Source organism: Aedes aegypti, chromosome 2 (assembly GCF_002204515.2).
Source record: "Aedes aegypti strain LVP_AGWG chromosome 2, AaegL5.0 Primary Assembly, whole genome shotgun sequence".
In the NCBI taxonomy this organism is placed as follows: domain Eukaryota; kingdom Metazoa; phylum Arthropoda; class Insecta; order Diptera; family Culicidae; genus Aedes; species Aedes aegypti.
In genome coordinates, this window is record NC_035108.1 from 375451841 (window position 1) to 375475351 (window position 23511).

Below are 23511 nucleotides of genomic sequence, written 5' to 3' on the forward strand. Positions count from 1 at the left end.
GTAAGGGAAAGACGTGCTATAATGATGGAAGAAAGGAAGCATAGGGAAATAGTAGTTTACGGAACAAGTTGCAGAATGATGATTCCTTCAGCACGAGTCGTAAATTTATCCTACGAGGCTTGCCACTTGCAACATGTTTTGCAATTTCGTAGAAGACCACTTGAGGGTATCAGAAATAATATCGGAATGCATTCACCATCATTTTACAATTTCCGAAAAATGGTTGTGTAATGATTCATTACGCAACTCAAAACAAATGCGTAATGAGAAAGCGTTGCGTAATGAATCATTACTGCACTGGTTTCAGTTGCGTAATGACTATTCCTGCACTGCATACTTCAGTGCAGGAAAGTAGGCCGTTTCATGACAGATTGGCGTGATGAAAATCAGCCTATTACGATGAGAAATTGCAAAAAGGTTTTTGGTCTCTGGTTTTAGCAAATGCTATGAACGAATAGATCAACTGTGATAGATTGAGAGTGGATGATAGAAGCAAGTGAAAGATACAACTACAAAGTACGAGGAAAGGGGCGAACCTGGGATTGAACCCATGACCTTCTGCTTATAAAGCAGAAGCGGTAGCCATTAGACCACCAACCCCGTCACTGCAAACATACGGAATCTACTCATTAAAAACATTTTTCAGAAATTGTAATTGATTTTATGTTTGATGAGCATCATATTGCTCCGATGTTCATCTGGTCGGGGTTCTGCTAAACCGCACCAAGTACCAAAAACTTTATTCCGAGATATATTACTTTGAAGTCTTATCGCGCACTAATTTATCGCGGACGATTAATTTTATTTTTTTATCGCTCACATGTGATTAACAGTGTCCAATAAGTAAACCGAAATTAAATATACAAGTAAATCATCATAAATTATCGATGTAATTGAATTTTATTCAAAATATGAAGCACTCAGTTCACTCTGGCTGAACAAAAATTGAAACATATAATTCTTGGTTCGGTATGGTTGGATGTGTTTTATAGTTTACAACAACACAAGTAAAATTGGAGACAAATGATGTTTATCATCACCATGCATGTTGGAATCCATGTCACAAGTGTTCATGTACTATGATTGGGAAGGATTCATATATATTGAATTAAGGTCTTCACGTGTTCATACTATGATTTAATGATCGAAGAAAACCATGAATTTGCTCTGCCAAAGCGCAGAATGCTATTCATGTAAGAGACTTTCACCTCAAATGTTATAAAAATCAATGAAGTTTGAAAAAATTATGGCTATTTGTTGTATTTTGACGTTAGTATTGTAATTTTTGGTCAAATTTTCGTTACATGTGGAGTTACTGTGGACGTGCTGTAGTCTTAGGTGCAGGAGACCTGTACATTGTGAGACCTGTTTTGGTGCGCCTCATTTTTCTTGAGATGTGACTCATTGCGGTCTCATGTGCTCCGTCACATGTGATGTTTAAAATTCAGCGCAATAATTGAAGTGATTACAAAAGTTTTCAACGAGGAATGGAAATTGTAACTCTTGGATCGCGAGTCTTCGGCCATATTAGGTAGGCCATCTAGACACCTGCATAATGAGGCGAAAATAGTGGTAGAGGCTCTTGGTTACTAACCAGTTGTTTCCAATGCAGAGAATGGTAATAGTACCCGAGGAGGAACAAATAACTCCCCAATAACTTATGCATACCATTTTTTGGTATCATACCAAAATTAGGTATTGTTCAGTTGTCAATACCTCAATTTGGTATTTTAATGGTATTGAAAAAAATCTTGAAAACAATTAAAAATACTTCATTGAGGTATTGAACAGCTATTGAGGTCTGCTGGAGGTTTTGAACTACAATTGAAAAATTTCATTTTAATATGAAAATCCATCAAGTATTATGGAGGTATTACAATACCTGATCTAGTTATCAGTTTGGTGTTCGTAGAATATGCTTGAGATATTATTTGAGGTATTTTACCTCTTATGCAGGGCTAATTCATACCTCATTCAGGTATGTAGTATTGGAAATTATCTGGTATGGAATACCTCAATTTGGTATTCAGTAGTTATTTTCTACTGCTCGGGTAGTAGGCTTGAATTTCGCGAAAATCACGTGGCTTTCCCAGTACAGTAGTTCAAAAACGTGAATCTCATCAAGTAACCTATGGACCGATGCACGAGTTCATTATTTGACGTTTTAGCGGTGCCGTGTTATTTAGGTAACCATGGAAACTAGTGAATTCGGCACCGCTCAAACGTCAAATTAGTGAACTCGTGCATCGGTTCATAGAGGATGCATGAATTTTCTAAATCTTGAAGGCTCTTAATGCGGGAAATGCAACATTTTTCTACAGTATTTTTGGGTTGCCCTTAGCAACGAGTGTTTTGCAATTTTCAAGGCTCTTTGTCTACAGCAGCGATAGGCGTGAGTTTCACTGGCTTCGCTGACTGCGATTGGCTTTGTTTGGCTACTGTAGAATGAATTTTAGATTTTTTCCCAACCCTGGTTGTTTCCCAACTTGGATACTGATTTCATGGTGATTCTACGTTTGCAGGTCAAGAACAAACTTTGGTAACCTCCCCCTTATCTTGTTTATGCCGGATCTATTACGAGAGGTACACAGTAAAAAAAAAGTAATATCGGCCGATGTAAATTTCAACTATGTAACAATATTTGAACGTTATTTGATTCGATCACATCCAATTTTCTACAATATCCCGCTTCCGCTTCAAATGCAAATAAGTGACATGGATGTAAATACCAACATACCCCTCTCAACTAACTACACATATCTTGTTTCAAATTTAACAATCCTTCTTCAATGTGGTAAGATGATCGAGAGGTAACGGTCATGATTCTCGCTAGGGGGGTCTATAGCCTTGAGGTTACGCTTTCGCTTCATAAGCGGAAGGTCATGGGTTTGATTCCCAGCCCCTCCAAAAACAACCGTCCAGCCACCAGAAGACGCCTCACGGAGGACCGTGCATCGGGCAGCACATGCATCCTCCGTCAGTATCAGATGGTGACTGAGACAAACTGACCCTCTTCGCAGGCAGCTAGAAGCTACAGATCAACTGATTCCGGCATAGTAGTGGCCACGTGCACAGATTGCCTTAAAAAAATGATTTTCACTAGCTGGATCGTGGTTTAAATTTCGTTCATTTTTTTACTTTTCTTTTATTCGTTATTCAAACCGAATTTTTCGATTGCTAGACCAATTTTTAGCTGCCTTCGGCTAGTTTTTTTTTACGTTTGTGCATCTTAAATGACGTAATATTAGAATTTATTTTTTCTGTGTACATCGACGAACACATTTTTTATAAATCTTACACAATTCACATGCATAAACCTAGATTAGCTTTTATGGAGTGTGGTAAGACATGTTAAAATGATGTTATAATTCGTGTATTGTCGTCAAATTGTGGAATGGATGTAAAAAGTAAATAAACAAATAAATCAGATTTCCACAAACCGGAAGTCGCCATCTTGTATTTCAAAATGGTGTTAGACATCGATTTCCGCCATCCTCACGGGTAAAATTCAGATTCCCACATCATGATTTGCAAGTCATGAAATTTATAAATTGGTTACCTCGTGATATCAGGACGACAAATCATGGTTCCTGGAGTCATAATAATGATTCGTCATGAGATGTGAATTTCGCTTCACCTTTTTCCCGTCGATCACCCATAATACAAATCGTCACTACCTGTGGTGAAGTATGTGGTTCTTAATCAAAAGGTTTTTGGTTCGAATCTAGGTCTGGCATACTTTTTTGTTTTCATTTTATCGAGTTGACTGATGGAACTATTAAAAGATCAGAAATGGGCGCGCGAATCATGATTCCAAACTTTCGATTCATGATTCCGAGCAATCAGCTTTGCGTTACGACAATCGGATTCATGATATGATGAGTCCAAATCATGGTGTATTATCATAAGATTAAACACGCAAATCATAATATCCGGGTGCATTATCATGATTTTAGGATTCTAATTACGTACCAAAAATACCCGTGTTAATGGCCATCAAGTTATTTTCTCAAACTGGAAGCATCTTGAATTCCAACATCGCTTTCCACCATCCCTATGGAGACCTTTGAAGAGAACTTCGGAGAAACTTAATCTCTTTGGAAAACTCCTTGAGGATACCAGACACCCTTTGTTGCACACTAAATTTGAAAAAGTGTTCCCTATTTTTGCGATCGAAATTTTAATTTACGCTTCGTCCAAATTCCATCTTACGGTCCTAGGTAGAGGCGCAAAAAGAGGTTTTGCTATATATGTTTATAACGAAACAAAAAACAAAGAATTTTCATGGAAATATGATTCTTTTCGATCATTAACACACTTGTTAATCATAATCAGATCAGATTTCATCAGAATTTTTTTCTTTCTTTTAAGCATGGACTAGTTTTACCGGTTTAATTAATATTTTCGAAATTTTCAAGCATTCGTTAGTTGTCGTTTAAATTACAAAAATAGGCAGAAAACGTCAGAGGCGCTCACGTCATCCTTGCGAACAAATGCATGCAGTGTGTATGATATGATGGTCATTGCTTACATTTTCATTATAGATTTTTCCTCTTTGTTGATAATAGGGTTTTCATTCAGAACTTGCTTTTCTCATAATTGTTCGCAATGAAACTTATGGAACGTTCATGAAAACATTTGCGTGCTTCCGATTTCTGTACTAGAAATGAATACTGGCATCCGAAATTTTGCTTTCTTCTATAATATGCCTATTCATTCGATGCACTATTGACACTAGTTAGTTTTTCAACTTATACTGAAAAGCAAGTAACTTGTTTATCAATAATAAATTGTTCTTCTTCAAGAATAAGCTGCCCTATGCAGCGTGGCTTCGGAACTCTTCGGTAACATTGATACTTTAGTTTAATTTTTTTTTCATTTTCGGACAAACGGTATTCGGCCAAGAAGCATTATAGCCGTGGCGGTGAACGCTCAGCTATTCAGCAAGACTATGTTGAGTGTTGTCCGAGTACCTGCAGTATATTATAGAGCTTATAAAATCCCTACGCTTATGAATACATTTGTATCATTACAAACGTAGCAATATAAAAAGCTCATTAAATAAGGCATGTTTGATAAAAAAAATGGAAATAATTTTAGTCATAGAGATGTGATATGTTTCAAACTTGTCCAGAAATTCCAATTCTCCAATTTTTCCAGCTCAAACTTACCTATTCGCGATTTTCGGGGTGCAGATCCGTTAACATTATTCGCAACACATCCCCCACCTTCTCCACTAGAAGATGTTGCCAGCCTTGCTTGATGTTGTTGCTGCTGCTGTTGTGTTCTCATGCCATTACCTAGACTACTGCTATCGCTGGTATAGGAGAAGGTGGTCGAGGTAGATGGTGACGAAGTAGCGGACGGGGAACTGCAACTGGCCGTGTATGATGTCGACCCGGACGAGCTGGAACACGCTGAAGACGCGTACAGATCCATCAACGGTCCTGGTAGTGCCATCGGTGGGTCGCCGTCGGAGGATGGTACTGATGGTTGCTCAGTGGTGTCACCATCAGCGCTTGATTCTTCGTGGAGTTCTTCTGGTACCGATCCTGCTCCACTAGGACCGCTTCCACCACCACTGTAGGCATTTCCCAGCTCAGAATGACGCAGTGGCGATAAACTGAGCAGTTTCGGAGAATCGGTGGATCGCTTGAACCACCGCATATTAGTTGAACGCGCGCGTATCGTTGGTTCACTCAGAAATCCTTAGCACACTTGCTAATGTGAAGACAAACGAACTGACGACTGCCGGCGATAGGTGTTGTCGATGAGTTGAATAAACTGCAACGGGAGAAGAGCAAATTCAGAGTGATTAGTCTACCTAAAATTAATGAGGTATTACGCTTTAAAGTTTGATAATAATAAACAAATAACATTTTTTTAAAAACGTTTTCTAGTTTGTTTTAAATTCGAGTTTCAATAAGCATTGCCAAGACAATTATGCGGATATTTCTGTGGTTTCCTTAAAACAGTTTAATCAGCTAAAGTATGCTTGAGAGTGATTTGTTTTTTTTTTTCAGCAAAAATGTTTATTGAGAAGTTATCTATAATTCATATTACACTCAGTCGCAGGCAGTCCTGAATCCTAGAATTCATGTGCATACGGAGACTTATGAAAGTTTTGCACAATGATTACTGCTTGAATTTGACAGTAGTCTCAAATATTTGAAAATGAAAGAATTGGTGGAATTAATAACATGACATAGACTGATTTAAATACCTTTCATCATCCCTGTCTAGGCTGCGAACAGTATACCCTATACTCTTACTTTTTGATCCGTCAAACGGCACAGCAGAGCTAAGGGGGATGGAACAAGTTTGTTAAACAAAGTTGATAATGAGTGGCGATTTGGCGCGGCGTTGGCAGAATGCTATCAAATAATGTAGCCAAAGCATTATTATGGGATGATGTACGAGTGTCCGCGTGCTCTGTGCAACAGCCAGTCAACTTGCGTGCAGCGAGCGATGAGGATTAAGCGCAATCGTTTAATTTAATTATTTTAATTACTGTTATCGCATACCATAAAGATGTCCATATTGGAAGCTAGCAACCATTTACCTAGCCGATGTGATGCAGTTTTACGTGGCATGATTGTATGGATCAGCTTGGCCATAGCAACTTCTGTATGGTACACACTTATCACAAAGAACAACATAAAACTGTCAGTCTTTCAGAGAGGCATAAACCATTTTTATGTTTGTCTTGTCACTTTAACTTGCTATATATTAAAACTAGCTAAAATGGAATTCTTGACAGCAGTTCGGAAGAGTCGTAATGATAATAAATTTCAGTACCTACTGAAAACATATTGCAATGGCGAGATTATATGGTTCTAGCATTTTATGTGGAATTGTGGATATCAGACTTGAAGGTATGACGAGAATATTATGGAATGATCAACACTATGAGGAGATAAAAAGAGGGAAAGGCATACAGCAAGAATGTCCTTTGTCTCCAATCTAATTCAATTACATTCTGCAGGACTTAATGTAAAAAAATCGGGCAAAATACTTGAATTAAAATTTATGGATTTGTTCCTAGCCTTTGCCGATGACTTTCTGATTTTTGCAGGTAAGTAGGTAGGTAACTAGTAGGTAACATTTATACCTTCTTTAGTTTAGTGGCTACAAAGCAAAGTCATGCAGTATTTTTTGTAATGGACATTTCCTTGACTTCCCTGTGCATAGAGTACCATCCTGCTTGCCACACTACGTACGAAAAATGACAACTTTGCCAGAAAAGCTCTCAGTTACAGGAATTGAATTCGTAGATAATTAAGAATATCTTTCATTTATCGCTCTCTGCAACAATCATGATCGTGCTTCAAAATCAAATGAGAGTGAATACTGCAATGCCTTCTCAGTTAAAAACTATGAATGTGTGGTCAAGAAGTGTATATTTTTTTCAGTGGATGAAGAAGAAAAAGAAGCAAAAGTAATAGTTCGAAAATACGTAAATCAGTTAGTAGAGAAAGGCTTGGCATAGATCTATGATGAGTTTCAGATACTCTTGAGGTTTCCCAATTCTACAGGACAGCTACCACAATATAATTTTAAACGGTAGGTAATCATGTTCGAGTTGTATAGTGGTTTAAGGTAATGATAACGAAATTTAGTACTATGCCATTTAATTCCACTTGATTTTGAATACAGGTAGTGTCTTCAGTGCCATGTACTAAAAGTCGAGTCTAGCACACGAAGCTGAAGACGGCCTTATAGTTGACTCTGATTTGGGAGAATTAGTTTTACAATTTACGAGCAAAAGCTGCGGTTTCGGCAAACCAAAGCCGGAATTTAAAATTTTGAAAAATAAAAATATATCTTGGGGACTTGTTGTACAGCTGAGTTTACTACTTCAATGGTAGTAAGCGCTACATGGGTAGAACCTGAAAGAGAGGAGACAGCTGGCACATAACATAAGTGAAACTTGGGCCTAAGAAGTGGTACCCACTTTAATGTTTGCATGCTGATACAAAGACATTAGAATATTTAATGAGTTATACCACCCATTAACTAATCGAGGCAGCGTTTACAACACGCAAAAAACAAGTGCGATAAAAACTATAATTTCAAGACCTAACATGAACGCTCGCAGTTATGATTAAATCCAGAACGTCCAAATTGTGCAACATTAAAGTTAAAGTCTTAGAAAATGTCTCACAAGCTCATTAACAATATTGTAAATTTCGAAGCACTAACGATCCCAAACTAAGGATAACAGTTCGGAACGTACCAGTTATCTGGAAAGTCCAAAGAAGTCTAAAATAATTTCTGGAATACAAATTTCCGTCAATAGCAACATTTTCAGACATTCAACAAGACAACTACGAAATCTTAGAGCAGTTGAATCACACTAATCTCATATTACTAAAATCCGTAAATTTTATCGTAATCTCAACAGCTAAACTGAATTTAAAAGATTCCAGTGATTTTTTTTAACCGAAAACTGACAATATTTACCATATTCCTCTACTTTACATTACCGTACTGTTCATTTGTTTAGATTTCACAGAAATTCTTATAACGAGTGTGATACAATTTCCATCCAGTTGATAAGTAATAAAACAGTAATTTATAACTGTGCACCTCGCAAAATGGTCAACTTCTGCAGAATCAAAATTCGAAGTTCTTCTATTTGTAGATTTTATTTTGGTTAAAATCTCCAAATATTAATAGCTAAATAAATTGGATTATTTGGTACCCTTTATTTGCATACAAGAGATGGTCCGAGATGCATTCTGATCAAAACAGACTGAAATCATGCTTGAAGTTGTTTCAAACACAGTTTATCGCATATGCTCAAGTGCATTAGATAAAATGTACTTAGATCACGTGTTTCTGCACTTGCCATTATTTTCACATACAAAGGAGATTATAAGATGTACAAAATACTTTCCGTGTTGCTTCAAATACCGGACACCGGCCCTTTATTACCCAAACATTATTATTTCGACAATTTTTATACATTGAATATGTAGAAGACGTCACAATTATGGATTCTAGACGAAAAAAATCTAAATTTAGTTCAAAAACATAGTGACTGTTCGGCTTTCGAAGCGTCCGGCTATTCGAAGCAGCACGGTACTATTACCATTGGGCCGTACTCTATTGCACAAAGGTAGTTTATGAAAACTCTTTGTTATTATGATAAACGCAAAGTGTTCAATTCGACTGCTCTTATAATTTCATCTGTTGTCGCATTAACAATCCATTTAGCGAATTGGTGTTGTTTTTTTCAGTTACTATTTTAAGTGCCACCATAAGATCATCGATCTGCCCCTTGATATTATATTGAAATGAATCGAAGATAACATATATATAGAGTGGCAACAGAGATAATTGAAATACAATAATATTTTTGAAACTATGTTGGGATAATATTTACGCCACTTATATCCGAGCATGTTAAGTAAATACATGACCTTTTTATGTTGTTTCTACCATAAAACAGTTTTTGGGTAAATGGAAGGATTTCTCAAGAACCACACCCATTTCATGTTATGAAATAGGAACTATTTAGATAGAAAATTATATTTTCAAATTCAGATAACATACGATGCCTTTTTTAACAAATATTGAAAATAATGACATTAAACATTTACATTTTACGACAAAATAAAAATGCATTTTAGCTTCTGATATTGTTTCCTGACGTTGTCGATTACTGATCTTAATGTTTGTAATCTTCGTTGCACCTGGTCTACTGCTCGAATCATATGGTTTTTGTTTACTATTGGTAATGACAGTTCGATGTCTTTTATACTAGATATACCACTTGCCAGCAGCTGGAAGTGGGTACAACTTTTCTACTTGCTTTCATTTCTAAGTTACACATATGCTATGGGCAGCTGGCTTAGATTACGAGATCCCAAAAATCAAGGGAGCCTGGAAAACCACAGATTCGTGAAAAACCGTCAAGATTCAAGCAAACTTAAATACAATTTCTTAGTGTTTTTAGCTGATTTCACATTTCAAAAAGTTAATTACGAAAATATAGTGGTGTGATGGCAAACTCATTTGATTTTTTATATGCATATCCCTTTTCACAGTGAACAACATGAAGTGAATATGATTATGACCAAAATAAGTTCATCTGACCGTTGTGCACAACCCAAGAATCAAAGAAAGAAGTCAAATAAGGCAAGAAAACATGCCAATTGTCAGTGTCAATCTAACTCACTGAGTTAGAGTCAAAATAATGAAAATATAAATCCTGATATTCCCAAAGGTATACTGAGTTTTAGTAGAAATTCTGAGATCTCGAAAAGAATTCTGGGATTCTGATAAAAAAGTATTTCCAAAGGAATTTGAAATTTTTGTAGGAATTCTGTCATTGCGATAAATATTTTGTGATTTTCGTAGAAATATTTTTATTTCTAAGATTATTATGGCAAGCAGAGAAATTTTGTATTTTACTTCCAGGAATTCTGACACTCTAGAGAAAATTTTGAATCCGTGCAAAAATTTTGAAATTATTATACAATTCTGAGAAATTTATGATTAAATTTATGTAAGTAAAAACTATATGTCATGGCTTTTAATTTGGAAATTTGGGCAAACAGGTTCAAAAATGGGGGATTTTGTAATATTAAAAACATATTCGGATTGCAAGCAGGTTTGAAAAATTTGGTTTTAAGTAAAACAAGCTTCGAGTTTAATCAAAAAAATTTGTTTCGTCTTGCAAACATGCTCGTTGGAGTTTTAAAACTGTCAACATATTCCATATTTCATTGCTTAGAATAGTGTTGCATTGTTGCAGTTGGGCCAAAAGGCGTACCAGATGAAATTAGGAAGTGTCTTAAGCCCAATAACCTACGATTGACTGCCTATTTAGAGAACTTTTAAGTGTGCGTTCATTTTGAATAGTGTTTGGATCTATTGCTGCAAAAATTTTGATATTCGCTCCTATAAGCAGTTATAAAACTTATAATATGGATTCTTTCTGATTTTTTTTTATCAGATAAACGCTTGAAATGAAAATTTTCATGTAAAAATAGGGGTTTTCTTAGTTTTTTAGTTGTTAAAAATTAAAGAGTAAAAAAATGTCACTGGATTACAGATAGAAATTTAATGCTGAAGAAAAATATATTTAATGTTTTTTAAGTTCTAAAACTGGAATTTGCAAATTCACGGCAGCCTAAGCCGATCTCACGCTTCTTTTGTAATTTTCTCTGACATAAGCAGACAAATGACGTGTTTGTCCTTTATTCTTTATTATTGTCTGTTTACATTTATGCGCTGCTCAATCCCCTACCGATTTCACACCAACAGACTTTTTAAAAGTTTTTTAGCGGGGATGAACCAGACTCGTGCTGAATTTCCCCATAATGAAGAGTCAATCAATCAATCAAGTTTTTAAGCAACGTTTTTACAACGCTTCGAACATCTCATGTCAGTGTGACTATTGTCGGCAGCCTAATTCCCTTCGGCAGCTTTCCCATAAGAACTGCAGGCGAATCTCTCCAGCAGCTCCAAGTCAGTTGCATTTTGAAGCGTGTTCATTTGAATTGATGACATCTCTGGCGATATTGTTTGTTAAGTCTCGGAAAAAGGGGGGTCCGTAGCCTTGAGATTACGCTTTCGCTTCATGAGCGGAAGATCATGGGTTCAATTCCCAGCCTCTCCACAAAAAAAAAAACCCGTCCAGCCACCAGAAGACGCCGCACGGAGGACCGTGCTTTGGGGAAGCACATCCATCCTCCGTCAGTATCAGATGGTGACTGAGACAAACTGACCCTCTTCGAAGGCAGCTAGCCTCAAACGACTAAGGAACACGGCAAAAATGAACCACCGCAAGAGAAATGGACTATGGCTTATGGAAATCGATTGGACTAAACAGCATAGCTCTCTCCTACCTGCTCGGTGTGAGAGTGAAAGAGTAGAAGAGAGTGAAAGCATATGTAAATATAGATTAGTTAAAAATAGATCTGTACCGGTAAAGAAGATACAGATGAGCTGATTTCGGCACAGTAGTGGCCACGAGCACGGAGTGCCTTAAAAAAGTCTCGGAAATCTCGTCAGCGGGTAGCTGATAGAACAAAGAATCATCTGAATGTTTTCGTTGGTGTCTTTTGCAAAAAAAATTCTGTGTATTTGGCGTTTGAAATTTAGTTGCCGATAATAGTCGGATGGTGCCGAAGCCGTAAATAACCCTAAAAGAAGTTCACAGTCTGCTCCAGAGTTTCTCTTTCTGCTCAAACATAGATACTGTTCTTGTTCAATGAAACTTATGCCCAAAAACTACATATCGTAGCTTTGATGATCGTTTTTGAGGCATACAATTGAAACAAATTCTTCATAACCACCGAGATGAACCAGCCTCAGGCTGAAAGTCTCGTTAATAAAGATAATAATAATAATAATAATATTCTTCATAAGCAGAAGGTCATGGGTTCAATCCCAGGCCCGTGCCTTACCTCGTAGTTGTATCTTTCACTTACTTCTATCTACCACTCTTAATATATCACAGTTGATCTATAACAGGCCATAGCATTTGCTAGAACCCGAGACGGACAGCGAAATAAACCATTTCTATATGCTTCCATCCTTTCATCATAATAGCCCGACTTTTCTAACGCCTGATACATAGGCAGTCTGCTTACTAAACCAGCTAGCCCCTTTCTGCCATAAAAATTTCCATCTCTTCACCCTTCCCGCATGAACTGGCGTAGACGCAGTGGTATATACGGTCTACCGTGGGAGCCAGTTGAATGCATCATCAACTCCTTCCCCTTTCCCAAATTGGTCTGCATTCTGACGTGGCAGGCGCCATTGTTGCCTAAAAATAGAAGATCACCAGCACTTATATACTGAGGGTGTATGTTAACCTCAAGCAGTCAACTCGTTAATTCCTTGTGTGAGTGCAGCGGATCTGGCGATACTGGAGTAGCAACCACGGGCTGCCAAACAAGCTCGAACGAGCTCAAGATTTGACATGATTCTCATGCAGTTTCAGTTAATAAAAAAAATGTTATGGTTTAATTGCTCTAGGAGAAATTTGAACACCTCTAGGAACCGAACCGTAGTTGAGGATATGGAGATGAGATACGTGAAAGAATATCAAAAATCAATTAAGCCATCGCTGATATATTGCCAGACTTTCATTAAGATGTTTAGATTTGGGGCTCCACGTAACTTTTTTGATCGCTGGGCTACTAGTGTTAAGGTAAACTGTGTGTTTATATCTTGGAAAGAATGTTAACCCTCCTTCGACTATTCCTAAACATGAAATGTTCTTAAAGAGTTCCTTTCTTCATCGTACTGTAGTGACCATTAAGATCTCCACCAGACAATCCAGGATGAGTCACACTGTAATGCAACATACGCTCGGGATGTGCAGACTAATGATAGGACGTAAATATCTAGCAACAAATCACTTTACATTTACGAGCGCGAGCAACCATCGCCATAAAAAGTAGAAAAGCGAGTTTAGCAACGTTCTGCTTGCGTCATGGTTGGTAGGAGTCTAGAAAATTGGAATTGGCTGCTGAGTTGTGGATAGATCTGGTGAACGATTATTGGCGGAAATTGTGCGAATTCTTTCCTTCGTTGGTTGGGTGGTATGGAAGAGGTTACGATTTGGACAAAATAAAAAATTATCAACGATTATGTCTTTTAACAGATTTTTATTCGTTTGTTTCATTTTTTATTGTCCTGTCAGGGTCAAAAATGATCTGAGATCTCATAAAATTTGGAATGCTAATGCCGTGTCAATAAACTATGATTGCTGAATCAGATTGCAAACTGAGCGCAAGATTTACTACGTTGTTTTAAGGATTTATTTAAAAGATAACTGTGGTATAATATCTCAATCTAATTAAAAAATAATTGAAATGCTAACAACATATAGATACGAAATAATTTATCAATATTTTTCTTACATATGAGTCTCGGAAATACACTGAAAAAAGATGCAAAAAAGAGCAAGCTTAAAACCAGAACCAATCGCCAGACAAGGTGATGTGAAGATTCAAAGTCATGCAATGATGATACTGCAAATGCAATAATGCAATGGTAGGTACACAATGCATAATGCAGATTCGAATAATGATCAAATTGAGTGTACCTTATGCGTATAAAACGTTCATTCATATCCAATGCCCCAGCAGTTCAACGGTTGAGTTCTTTTGGTAAAGATCCATCTGAAGAAAAATGAAATTTATCTTATTCGTTGTGTGCACTTGTTTGGCTGTGTCTGGTTATGTAAGTGTGTTAATAAAATAAAATATTTCCCCAAAATGTTGCAGTATAAGTTCAATAAAACTTTCCACAGGCCCATCTGACGCCAAAACAGCATGAAACGATCAGAGACATTGCCATAGTTTGTGCCCAGGAACTGGAAATTAAGTTGGATGACGCGTTCCTGCAGCCGGGATCTTACGAAGGAGTACTGTTCAACGATGACCGGAAGAACAAGCAGTTCATAGCTTGTTTCCTCACCAAGATGGGTGCTGTGTCCGAGGATGGAAAGATTTTGGGCAGCAAATTGCTAGAATTCATGTCGGATGAGCACGACGAATCCAATTTGAAAGGTACCGTCGAGAAGTGTGTGGCCGTTGAGGGTGATACACTGGAAGACAGGGCGTACAATTTTCACAAATGTTTCTGGGCCGAACGGATGGATGAGCTGTGATGATTACAAAAACATGACCAGTTTCTTAGGATTAATGAATTAACTTGTTTGTTTGTGTAATTTCAACTGAGGATAAATAATAACATTGAACAAATATTGTTTTCAAAACTGTTTTGTCGTTCACAATGAACTTATATGAGGGGGTGTTTCTTATTTCTTCTAATAAGGGTGCAAGTGACAAAAGACCGGTTAAAAATGAATTTTGTTCGGGATTTTTTTATTTTTTCTGTTGGACGGAAAAATCACTTCAAAATACCGTGGCAAAGCTTGATAAAGTAGATGTTTTGAGTCAACTCAACTCAAAACTAACCAAAATATCACTCACACTCTTTTGCTTTTGGATCCCTCATATGGTAATGCATCAATAACAAAACATTAGGGCGGTTAAACATTCGAAAGCACATCTGCCGTATGATCTTTACGACAAAAATAGTGTTTTGTTTCGAGGCTCCAACTTTATCATCTCATAGTGAAAGCTCATTTTTCAAACAATAATAAAGTAATTTTCAGAAGAGAGCATTTCAATCCGACAAAAGGAAGAAGAGATATTAATGAATTTGTTTGCTTTTTAAAGCTTCCTATGGGATAAAAGCCCTTCTTAAAAATATAAATAAAATAAAATATTTCAAAGAATTAGATGTGAAATAGAGCGATTAGTAATCCCGAGTAGGTGATAGTGTGGTCTGTGTGTCTTGAAGCGGAGTCGGGAAAAAACATGAGATTCAGTAGATTCTACATAAGCCAAGCAAAAGCAAATCACAGTCTGCGAAGCCAGTGAAACTCGCGACTATCACAACTGTGGGCGAAATGCCTTGAACAGGCATTGCAAAATTCGTTCTCATTTGATTTTGGAACAATGAAAACATCCCATTTGTATCGGTCCACGATCGCCGATATTTCGCAAGTTGTACCCTACAACTTTGACAAATAACATCAGCGAACGGGAGCCCTTAAAGAGCGATGATAACACTCATTCCTCTAGCATGTTTACCATTAGGGGTAGGTGTTTTATTTTACAGGCATGATAAACAATCGCCGAACATCTGATAACGGATTCTACCCCATTACCCCGAATCTCATTTCCCCGAATGCCATCACCCCGAATGCCATTACCCCGAATGCACCATTTCCCTGAATTCCATCACCCCGAATGCTATTTCCCCGAATTTACAATTATTTTGTATTGTGACGTTGATGACATTTCCCCATGATTTTGGGATTCGGGGTAATGTCATTCGGGGTTATGGGTCGTTCGGGGATTTGGAATTCGGGGTAATGGGGAAGAATCCTGTTAACGATAGCGTTCCCCAGGTTTTAGCTTGTTTAGATGGGTTATATCATGAGCAATTCTCGCTGAAACCAGGCCGCCATCGGCACCCATCGTTAGAATTCCAATTTTATGTCACTGATCGCTAGTTTTCGATGAAACTTAAGGGTGGTCCTTTCTGTTTTCTCAAATTGGTGGACCCCTCGTACGCCAGATAGCTGAACAGTTTGCGAAAAAGCCCATTTTTAGATAAATCTTGGGTATTTCTTCACGGGATATGTCTCATATTTCGCTAGGAACACATAGCAAACTTAGTGGCATCGTATAGAGAAAGGATATAGCTTTCATTTAAACTTGAAAAAATTTTGGCGGCCATTTTAAATTTGGCCGCCATCTTGAATTTTGTTAGAAAAATCGATTTTTCACCATTAGCGCACCGCTAGTTTTGAATTCTGAGATCACCATCAGAAAGCTGAGGAAAATTGCGTAAGATAGGCTACAGAAACTAGGTGAGCAATGTTATGTACCCTATCAAATGAACGATTTTTTAAATCATTTTGACGTATATGGCGAGTACAATCAATACAAACATAATTTTTTTACAACAAAGAAACAAGTTTTCAACCTTTGGTGTTGTATTCGAGTCGAGTAAAGAATAAGAATATTATTTTCAGTGAAAAAATCTGGCGGCCATCTTGGATTTTGACGCCATCTTGATTTTAGGTAGTAGAATTAATTTTTCACCTTGATAGCACTCAGCATGTCGAATTTAGAGGCTACCAATAAAAAAAGGTTACGTATATTCTTCTTATTATTATTCTTCATTTTACTGACGTTACGTCCCTACTGGAACAGAGCCTGATACTCAGCTTTATTAGTTATAAATCCAGGTTATTAAACAGAAATTTTCTTTTTTAATGCGATTTCTGACAACAGAATAATTCTTCGACATATCTTTGAATTCAGTAATGATGAATAAATCAATTCAATAAATGGAAACCGTCAAAAAACATTGATTAAACAAACATTTTACCCTATGCATTGTTGTTCATTGTATAAAGTTTATAGATTGCGTGTCGGGACATTAGTAAGCCTTGTGGTAATTTCTGTAGTTCTAACGTAAAACATTGACAAAAGTGCATTAATTTATAATGAAATTTTGAAGCAAAAACATCCTTGATTTCGTAACACAGCGTAACAAAAATGACATTTTTGCGTGTCTCAAGGATCAAATTATGTGTCTCGGGTAGATTTGGGGTTGCTGTATCTGATGCCATTTTCAGAAATGTTCCAGCACGTCACAATTTTTAGCTACAGGTCGCCAAAGTTGTATAAAACACTGATTTTATTGATGTTTGCATAAAATTTAAAGTATAATTTATCAAACTTTTTTGTAATCTAATCCACTTAGCATGCTATTTTGCTCTTAAACTTTTATTTTGGATTAAATTTGGATGAAATTGCGCAATTAAATTTAGATTAAACCGATTTTTACGACATGTTTGCTGTCTCCATACAAAATTCTTCGTTTCTATTATATGGGAAAATACAATACTTTTTTAATCCATCAAAAAAACAAATTTTCCGCATCGAAAGTAATATAAACTTTGCCGATAAGTATTGTTATACACATAAAGTTTGAATTCTGTGGCAAATTATGCAAATAAATTGCCTTACAAGATGGCAAACTTCCATGCAAGTTGGCTTAAATAGTCAATTTTTGCATTTTCAACAGCCAATATCTCAAAAACTAGACGTGCTACGATATTTTTGAAAACGGCAATGGATTCAGCAACTCTTAATTGAGTGAATAGCGGTATTTTGGTGCTTGAGACAAAAACGTGTTCCGCAGTGTAATGTATCGTTTTTAGTACCGCCCAACATGCATGTGAAAAATAGCGAAATTGAATGATGAGAAGCAGGTTTTGTTCTAATGTGGACGTAATTCCGAAAGGCAGGTGTATAATTTCGAGGCTAGAAAAACTGGCGGCCATCTTGGCAGTTGCATGATTTTTTACCATCTCAGTGCTCATCATGTTGAATTATGAGGCCTCCGTTAAAAAAAAAAAAAACAATCAGATTCTATCTACCTTATCTTATCTCAGCTGTTCAACTGATTGTTCATTTGTATCAATGGTTTTAGACCAAATTAATGAAAGAAATAATGCTATTTTACAACTCGAAGATATGCAGAAGAATCATTCAGGTAGCAAATAAGCGTTAAAAAATCCTATTTGATAATTTGTTTTTAAAACTAGTTAAGCTGAAGGGCTGGCTCTGTTCCAGTAGGGACGTAAAGTGAGGAAAAAGAAGAACAAGAAGAAGAATAAGTGTAACGGTAGCATTGAAATTCAACATGTTGAGTGCTAACAAGGTGAAAACTCATTCTACTACTTAAAACCAAGATGGCGTCAAAATCCAAGATGGCCGTCAGATTTTTTTCACTCAAATTAATACTCCTATTCTTCATCTGTCTCAAATAATACACCAACGATTGAAAACTTGTTTCTTTATTGCACAAAAAATTATGTTTGCATTGATTGCACTCGCCATATACGTCAAAATAGTAGAACATGATTTAGAAAATCGTTCATATCATAGGGTAAATACGTGAGCAAAGGTTTATGTAGCCTATCTTACGCAATTTTTCCTCAGCTTTGTTATGGTGATCTCAGAATTCAAAACTAGCGGTGCGCTAATGGTGAAAAATCGATTTTTATAACAAAATTCAAGATGGCCAAATTCAAAATGGCCGCCAAAATTTTTTCAAGTTTAAATGAAAGCTATATCTTTTCTCTATACGATGCCATTAAGTTTGCTATGTGTTCCAAGCGAAATATGAGACATATCCCGTGAAGAAATACCCAAGATTTATCTAAAAATGGGCTTTTTCGCAAACTGTTCAGCTAGTTGGCGTATGAGGGGTCTACCAATTTGAGAAAACAGAAAGGACCACCCTTAAGTTTTATCGAAAACTAGCGATCAGTGACATAAAATTGGAATTCTAACGATGGGTGCCGATGGCGGCCTGGTTTCAGCGAGAATTGCTCCATGTACTATTATCCAACCAATATAACCAGAGTTGTAGCAGTAGACAATAGACAGACTCTTTTGATGTGTAGCGTCTCATTATTGTTACAAAGAGCGATAAGTGAGAGATACCCTCAATTTTCTCAGAATCCCTGGCCTTGAAAGTAGCATAGGCTACTTGACGACATTAACGTTTTAAACTACTGTAGTGAGGAGTGCCACGTTAGTTTCGCAAAATTCAAGCCAACTACTACAGTCGACTCTCCACATCTCGATGTTCTACATCTCGATATCTCTCCCTATGTCGATGATTTTTTCGGTCCCTTCACCCTGCATACATTTTCACTCTCAATATCTCGATATCCTCTTAATCTCGATATCTCCCTATCTCGATGTGATTTTCGTTCCCAATTTTCTCTCCGTATGTCGATATGCCCATTATCAAAGGTTACTAGACTAGATTTTAGAGATTCAAAACAATTTGCGAAGACGAAATGACATCTGTTTGTTGCTGATTTTCCTGGCAACGGAGTGATTTTCAATCTAGTATTCGTTAAAAATTTGTTCTATGCTTCGATCTCTCCCTATCTCGATGGTCCCTTCGATATCGAGATGTGGAGAGGCGACTGTATTACCATCTCCAGCCCTTCTTCTTCTTCTTTCTGGCGTTACGTCCCTACTGGGACAGAGCCTGCTTCTCAGCTTAGTGTTCTTATGAGCACTTCCACAGTTATTAACTGAGAGCTTACTATGCCAATGACCATTTCTGCATGCGTATATCGTATGGCAGGTACGAAGATACTCTATGCCCTGGGAAGTCGAGAGAATTTCCAACCCGAAAAGATCCTCGACCGGTGGGATTCGAACCCACGACCCTCAGCTTGGTCTTGCTGAATAGCTGCGCGTTTACCGCTACGGCTATCTGGGCCCTCCAGCCCTGCACTCTTTAAAATAATGAAAATTACTGTGGATGTAATTCTCGTTATGACTGAACGACACATGATGTAAGTGATGGAACGACACAAAAACGTGTCTTTGAAGGTATATTGAACAAAAAAAAATGTAATTTTACATGTTTATGAACACGAAAGCGATGGAACTGTGATCGACAATTCGAACCAGACACTACCCAGTGAACCACGTATCGTATAAGAATGTGCATCCAAAATCACATATTCGTACGTCAAAAATCAGAATCGCACAAGATGCCAAATCAAGCGCTATCAGTGTCAACACAAGTTGTATATAAATCCCCAATACGATTCATAAACGACAATCTGTGTTGACAACAAAACGTGTCGTAAATAGTGCAACATAGAATCGCGCTAAGTTGTATAAACTGACAGATCATATATCAATCCAGAAAGCATCGTATGAAATCGCAATAACTTAGCAAAAATTGCCACCCAAACTTGGTATTTGCTGACAATGGGCCTCAAAGAACAACACAGTATGTGTCGCTGTACATGAAACATGTATTAATATTGGCAAATAATTACCAGACCACCATGAAACTCTTGGTGATGCAGTGGTAAGGTATTCGACTCCTAAACCTAAGGTCCAGAGTTCAAGACTTGTTGGAAACTTTTTTTTATTTCCATCCAAATTTTGCGGCATCGTATATCTGATCGAAGAAAGTCTGAAAAAGTCGTGTCATGTACGCATATAGCCTCCACTTTGGTAGGTATATAGGCTTTTCATGCATTCTTTACGATTGAATTGATTCATATAGAAGGGTGTATAACAAAAGTTATACAAACCAAAATGTTTACTGGGTATCGTGTTTAAAATTCGACATAAATTTCAGTCATTCGGCTCGCTTCTTTTATGTGCATCCAAAAGACGTAAAATCACATGATTTTTTGGTTGTGTGTGGTTTGAAGAATCAGTTTCCACTATTAAGCTAAGCATGCTGTTCCGCTTCAGAAAAGTATTCTTGTGTTTGTTTGTGTATTTACGACACTTTACACCAGAAGGGAATTTTTTAGAAAGGAATGGTAATTAAATTTCTTTTTTTCTGCGAAATATGATCAAAGAAAAATGCTCAATTATGGCAAGAAATTTCCCATGAAGCGGCATACGCGACTAGTTTTCTTTTCTGGTGCATTTTAGATCAAGCTTAGTAAATCCTAGGACAGGACGTGACAGCTCAACTAAGACTGCCCCATTGTTTTTCGGTCGATAACCTTGACGATACGAAAGCCAGTGCTACCAGTATCCTTTTAAAGCAATTCTTGCAAACAAATGCAAATATCAAGCCTCACAATTTTATTGTTTCTTGCATTCTCTTCATTCGTTCAGTGCAATAGAGAATACTACCTTTCCTAAAAATCAAGATAATATTCAAAACTGGCGATATTTTCAGAGAAAATTTACACAATTTCCATTATTTAACTATCTTTTATTTATTTTAGCATTGTAGGAGCACATGTGGTAAACTTAACATCAAATATAATAGAATTTAAACCAAAAGACTACATGAAATATTTCAAAACTTTTGATGGAAACTCTTATTTATGAACTAGCAATACGGCCGGGCTAGCAACAAAGTGCCCTGTTGCAACTAAACGATGTGAAAGTAGGCTTTTGCCAAAACGACCAATCAGGAGTGGTCTTTTTTGACAGCCAATTGGTTTTGTTTTTGTACTTTGACCTGATACGTCTTGTCTTAGAGTAAATCTAATTGCTACAAGAAGCTGTGCCCGGGAAAGCTGAATTTGATCTGTAATTGCTGAGTTTTTTTCTTATTCCACACAGTGTTTATATCAACCTTGCGCAAGCCGTTCAAGCTCTCACATGACCATATCAGCAAAAAACTGTTTCGTTTGAATCACACCGAAGCATAAACAGCATTTTGAGTGGAATATCTTGCCAGTAAACGTAGCAGACATTGTAAATAACTAGTCTTGTGTTTAGATTTATCAGCATTTTTGGAAAAACAGCTCCGCTGACTGAGGTTTTAAATAATAGTTTATTTTCAATACAATACTTTTCACTTTCTCAGCCGAAGGCCGATGGGCTGCATTTGACGTTTCGTGACAGCCAAATCTGGGCTGCATATGACGTTGATATTTTTCCTCTTCGTGAGTCTCTCTCAGGAAGCAATCGCTGAGGACCGGCAAGTGTCTAATGACGAGCTTGTAGAAGCGTAGAAACGACTAAAATCGAAGGAAGCCTCTGGTCCAGATGGAATTCCGAAGGTAGCGCTGAAAGCTGCCATCCTGATATATTCGGACACGTTCAGGAAGGTGTTGCGGGTGTGCCATGACGAAGGTAACTCTCCAGGAATATGTAAGATCTAGAAACTGGTACCGCTGCCAAATCCAGGGAAGCCACTGGGAGATCTAGCCTCGTTCAGGCCCAATTGCCTGCTGGATACGTCCAGAAAACTCCTGGAAAAAATCATCCTTAACAGACTGACGAAGTGTACGAAGAGTAAACAAGGGATGTCGAAAATGCTGTTTGGATTCCGCAAAGACTTCTCGACGGTAGCCGTGATTCGAGCATTAGGGTAGATGTACCAATAGTGGAGGTACTAAGCACGATTGAACTTCTTTTAACCGCCTAAATTCAAGAAGCGCAATTAATGTACATGTTAATGTTGTAACGGTAAGAAACGGCCATTGGCTCAATGAGAAAAATGATTGCATCGCAGTAATCCACGGCATGTCAGTGAAAAATAATACCTCCATTATTGGTACACTGTACCTTTAGTTGCGGTATTTTTTTAATTTGTGTTCCTATAGTTGCGGTATCCGTTGCTTTCATATGGGATCCTCCACTATAGGAACACTTTACCGCAACTATTGGTACAGGTAAGAAAAAGTTTAGCCATTTTAGTGATATTTCATCAGTTTTGAAGCAATTTGAACGCTCTTTTCAACTATTCCGTGTATCAACAAGCCAATGCGTCGATTGGCAGTGTCAGTTCTGTGGCTAATATAGTAAAATCAGTGAAAACGGCACTACCGCAACTATAGGAACACCCACAACTAAGGGAACACTTACCCTACACAAGTGTGCTGAAAAGGCGTTGAAGCAGAAACGAAAAGGAGATCAATACTGCGCTGTGATCACGATAGATGTGAAAAAAGCTTTCAACAGCGCTAGCTGGGAGGCCATCACCGCAGTACTGCAAAGAATGTAGGTTCTCAACTAACTGTGCAAGATCCTGAAGAAATAGAGGTCGGACTCGATTATCCGAAATTTGTTTTCTGATGTTCTTGTTTTTCAATTTTTATGCATAAATCTGAGATAATTTGGTATTGCAATATACAATATGAATGTTTTGCAGTTTAGAACGTATTGAAGAAAAGGGGGTTTTAAAAAGTGTTTTTTTGTGTATGCAGGTCAAATTTTTTTTCTGGCTACGTTACCGCATCATATAAATAAAATAACGAAAAAAGATAATTTTTAAGCTCTTTTGTCATAGATTTCAATTTCTTTCTTAGTGATTCGATTATCCTGTGTGAAAAAAAATCGATACTTCGGATAATCGAGTCCAACCTGTACTTCCAGAGCAAAATCTTGGTGTACGAAACAAATGAAGGGCAGAAGTCAATGCAAGTGACAACGGGCA

The 23511-nt window shown here is 37.2% G+C and overlaps 2 protein-coding genes across 2 annotated transcripts in view; one reads left to right on the plus strand and one right to left on the minus strand.

The window, feature by feature from the left end:
- The window catches only part of LOC5572454, a 322024-nt gene that overhangs the window by 59889 nt on the left and 238624 nt on the right, over positions 1 to 23511 (minus strand). The window contains exon 4 of the mRNA XM_001660350.2: positions 5172 to 5784. Coding sequence (XP_001660400.1) covers positions 5172 to 5667 — 496 coding nt within the window. The 5' untranslated portion in view covers positions 5668 to 5784. The remainder of the gene's footprint in view (positions 1 to 5171; positions 5785 to 23511) is intronic.
- On the plus strand, positions 14155 to 14635 carry LOC110675216. The gene is made up of 2 exons (XM_021839639.1): positions 14155 to 14205; positions 14276 to 14635. Exons 1-2 carry the CDS (start codon positions 14155 to 14157, stop codon positions 14633 to 14635), a joined length of 411 nt encoding a protein of 136 aa, XP_021695331.1.